This window comes from Mchenga conophoros, linkage group LG16 (genome assembly GCF_057382185.1).
Source record: "Mchenga conophoros isolate Kocher_MC1m ecotype Shallow Benthic linkage group LG16, M_conophoros_male_GT1.1, whole genome shotgun sequence".
In the NCBI taxonomy this organism is placed as follows: domain Eukaryota; kingdom Metazoa; phylum Chordata; class Actinopteri; order Cichliformes; family Cichlidae; genus Mchenga; species Mchenga conophoros.
The window spans coordinates 9,905,124-9,909,753 of record NC_140541.1 but is presented as its reverse complement, the minus strand read 5'-3'; the positions used below and the strand labels follow the sequence as shown (position 1 = coordinate 9,909,753).

The 4,630-nt window shown below is 39.3% G+C and overlaps 1 protein-coding gene across 1 annotated transcript; it reads right to left on the bottom strand.

Moving 5' to 3' along the window:
- Positions 1-259: 259 nt before the first annotated feature.
- LOC146556287 (olfactory receptor 6N2-like) lies at positions 260-1,291 on the bottom strand. The gene has a single exon (XM_085249376.1). It carries the CDS (start codon positions 1,205-1,207, stop codon positions 260-262), a length of 948 nt encoding a protein of 315 aa, XP_085105502.1. The 5' UTR covers positions 1,208-1,291.
- Positions 1,292-4,630: the final 3,339 nt, after the last annotated feature.

The following is a 4,630-nucleotide window of genomic DNA, read 5'->3' as shown; positions in this document are numbered from 1 at the left end:
ATATTTGTATTTAAATACAAATATAAATTGTATTTAAATACGTCACCAAAAGCTGTTAATGTAAATTAACCATAGGTCTTAAACAGACTTCAATACACTTTAATAATAATATTATGTTCAATTTATTTACAAATATAGATGAACACGGCATGGTTTATTTTTTCCTGTACTTTTCTGAATAATAGTTTGAATTACTTTATTAAATGAAAAGCATTTTCAATGATGGCAAGAAAATTATTACAAAACAAATTGTGGCACCTTAGCATTCAGAGTTAATACATGAAATGATTTTAGCATGATAGAAAAATCTTTTTAGCTGTTTAGAAATTTCCTTCATTTTGAGCCCATAAATGAATGGATTAAGCAATGGATGATAGAGCACTATTTGTAATGTCATTATTAATCGCGCAGTTTTGGGAAAATCTGATTCTACTCGAGCTATGCTTACATCATAGATACTTAAACAGGAGAAGCTAAATAAAACTAACAAATGGGGTAAACAGGTCTCCAAAGCTTTCTTCCTCACGTCTTTACAGCTTTGATAAGTGAGGATAAAAATGTTTGAGTATGTAAAAACTATGAAGAGCATAGGTAATATTACAAGATCTATTAAAGCAACTACTCCAAATACAGTAATTAATCGTGACTTGACACACTGAAGAGTGTAAACTGCATTATTACAAAATATTCCTTTTAAGTTAAAGTTACACAATGTTGCTTCAGCACTCCCAGCTGTTAAGACTGCAATGTGACAAACAGGTACAAGCCATGCTACAGCCAAGAAAATACTCACAGTGGTTTTACTCATGATAGTTTGATATTGCAGAGGTTTACAAATAGCCACATATCTGTCATAGGCCATGGCTGCCAAGAGAAAGAACTCTGAACTGCCTAAAGTGTAAAACATAAAAAACTGAAAGAGACAGGCTGAATATGTTGTGACTTGTTTTTCAGATAAAAAGTCAATCAGCAGTTTGGGGTAAACAGTTGTGCTGTAAAGAACACAGTTCAGCAGCAAAGCAGCAATGAAAGTGTACATCGGCTCATGAAGGTTTTTATGAATCCAGATTATGTACACAATAGTAGAATTACTGCAGATTATTAAACTATATAATATAAAGAAAATGAAAAAATAAACATATCTGTACTTGTTAACTTCAACATACCCATCTAGAGTTAAATATGTAGCATTTAACACCTCATCCATTAATACTTTGAAAAAAAATTATAAAACCAGCAGTGTTAATGAAGAATAACAAATAACAAAACAAAACTGCACCAATATGCAACCTATGTTGTCTTTCCTTCATTCATTTACAGGTATTTGAACTTGAAATATATCTTGGAGTACATTCATCAGTCAAATGTGCACAGTGAATCATCTTACTCTGTGAAAGGTTTTATTAGGTTGCTTTGTCCACCAGGGAATTGTACTGTGAAGGTCACAGTAAATCAAAACTGGATTATAGATGGCAGACAGTTGGTGTCGTAAGCCACCGCCTCTGTTCAAAGATGGTCGCTCATAGTGGACATAAATGGCTTCTTTCACTACTCTTTCAAACCATATGTCTTCTCTGTCCAAAAAGAGAAGACAGATAGATTTCTGTCTATGTAAGCTGCTACACTTGTTTTTCGACAATTTACCACACATGACTTTAGCATATACCAATGTTAAACATTGGAGTAGTTCTTACAGAACAAAGCATACAGTTAGGGCTGGATCAGGTAATACAACATCCTCCCTTTGTTATGCTGCAGTAGGCCTAGAATCTTGGGGGCTTTCCATAATGCACTTTTCCTTTACTCACCTCTTTTCACTCACTATGTGCTTGTACATCACTCTGCATTTAAAGAGTTATTATTAATCTCTGTCTCTCTTCTACAGAATGACTTTTGTACTGTCTTCCTCCCCTCACCCCAACCGGTAATGGGTAGATGGTTGCCCCTACGTAAGCCTGATTCTTCTTGTTTAAAGGGGGTTTATTTTCTTCCTGTCACCAGGTGCTTGCGCATAGGGGTCACCTGATTGTTTGTGTGTATTGTTGTATTGTATTATCTTTACCTTACAATATAAAGCATTATGGGGCAACTGTTAATATTGGCAAAATCTGAATTAAATGGAAATGAGACGATTCTAGGGAAGTGAGTGACCGCCTGTCAATTCTGAACTCCTTACAGGAACACAGGACAAAGTTCAGATGGGCAAGCAAAAAGTTTTGAAAGTTAACTAGGAAACAGGCAAGGAAAGCAGACTGCACAATGGAAAATGGCAGGACTTAGGAGATTAGAATCAGTAAGTCTATTTGCAGGCAACTATAGTGGTGTAAAAAGTGTTTGGCCCTTCTTGATTTCCCATTTTTTGTATTTTTGTCACACCTAAATATTTCAGGTCATCAAACCAAATGTTAATATTAGACAAAGATAACACAGATAAACAAAAAGGGAAGTTTCCTAAATATAGGTGGCCCCCTTCAAACTCGGGTCTTCTACAAGAGGCCTGGAAGCTTCAGGGTCCTGCACAATATCTTTGCTGTTCCTATGATTGCACTCCTAGGAACAGCATCTGACAGAGATCTCAGATGATGTTCCCAGGATCTGCTGGAGCCGCTCGCCTAGCTTGGGAGTCACTGCATTGAGTGCTCTGATTACTACTGGCACTACTGTTACATTCACCCTCCACATCTTCTTAAACTCTCTGAGCCCTTGGTACTTCTCAAGCTTCTTGTGTTCCTTTTTCCTAATGTTGCTGTCATTTGTTATCATTTCGACTATCACTACGCCTATTTTCTTCTGCTTTTCTACCATCTCTATGTCTGGTTGGTTAGCCATCACCATTTTGTCCGTCTGTATCTGGAAATCCCACAGGATCTTAGCTTGGTCATTCTCCAACACCCCAGGGGGCGTCTCACATTTTGACCTCGGGACTTCGACGTCATATTTGGCACAGATGTTTCTGTTTACTATGCCAGCCACTTTGTTATGGCGGTCCATATATGCCCTGCAAGGCCAAATTACATTTGGCCCGCAGGCCAGAGTTTGACACCTATGTGCTAGATTGTCTCAGGGGCATCTTTACACTTTCTGCATCTGAGGTCTTACCTTGTGCAGTAGACCCCAGCCCGATGGATCTTGTGCTCAGAACTTGTTCTTGTGCTGCCACAGCGGTGTTCTTAGCCCTCACGCTTTTTTGTCTGGTACTGAAGGGCCAGCATTTCCTAGTCAGGACCAACAATTCAACAGTGATCTTTTACATAAACAGGCAGAGAAGAAACCTGTTATGGTGCATGGGTGTCTCTAAGAGTCACCCATGCTCTGGGCCATCTGAACCTGGGAGTAGAGGGAATGGAGGTTGCACCCTTTGATAGTGGCCCAGATTTGGGATCTTTTTGCCTCCCTCTTCAGGTAGGAGGAGAAGTGATTCATCCATGCACAGATCTGTGGTGCCTTCATGTTTACCTGCTGAGAGGCCACATTTGATAGCTAAGGGTTTGGCCCCAACTGTTAAGTATGTGGATATGAAATTTCTGTACTGCTTATTTACCCAAAGTCATTCCTGCAGTGGTGGAATTTGAGCTGCTGAGCTTTTGCTCCCCTCCTTTCAAGTGTTGTGTGGAGGAGAGGAGGATGCATTCTCTGTGTTCTACGTAACTACGCTGAGCACACTCAGAATGTGTGCTTATGTGACAAGTTGTTTGTCTGCTTCGCTAATCCAGCCAGAGATGAAGCTCTGTCTAAACAGAGGCTGCCCCACTGGATTATAGAAGCTATCTCACTGGCGTACAGCACCAGGGGTCTTGCTTTGCCCCAGGGGGGTGAGAATTCATTTCACCAGAGGAATGACAACCTCATGAACTCTTATTAAATGGGTCCCCATAGGTGATATTTGTGCTGCAGTTGGACATGACCGTACATTTTTGTTCAGCTCTATTGTTTGGATGTTACAACTCATGCTGTCCTCTCTGCTGGTTCTACCACACTCTAAGGTGCTGGTGGTCCAACTTCCGTTTGGTGGTTGCTCTATGGGATGTGTATATATGTCCCATATATATGTGTTGCACCGAGTGAATCATCTGAAAGGGAACAAACAGTTTTCTCTATAACTTGTATTCCCTGCAGGAGAGGAACAATGTTAAACACAAGATTTCCATGCCTTGCAGCTTGGCTCAATGAAGAGCAACTAACTAAGAGATGGCTGTAATAACAGGGGGATATATGCAGGCATAAAGATCTGTGTGGATGTCATCACAGGTCATTTGTCTTAAAGCCGTGAATAAAAGTTTCTTTCTGAACACCTTGAGAACAGACGAAGAAAAAAGTCACCTATAATTTTCAATTTTGGTGCATTAAGTATTTACTAAAAATCGTGCACATGTTTGAATTTCAGTGGCCTTGACATGAGGGAGCACAAAGTCAGGATCAAATTTTCTAAAAGTCTTGTAATCACAATAATATAAGAACATACAAATGACTTTAAAAGTCTCTGACAAGTTTGAATCTCTGTGACCCTTGCCCTCAAGGTCAGAATTCATTTTTTTTTTTTTACTTTTTCAAATTTATCCTGTAACGCAAACTGGTGTTCATTCTGCCCAGCACAATGCACCCACCCATAGTATTTCAGTGTTCGGTAATT

Coding starts and splice junctions, on each gene's coding strand:
- LOC146556287 (XM_085249376.1), bottom strand. CDS start 1,207: ATGGATGAGGTGTTAAATGCTACATATTTAACTCTAGATGGGTATGTT.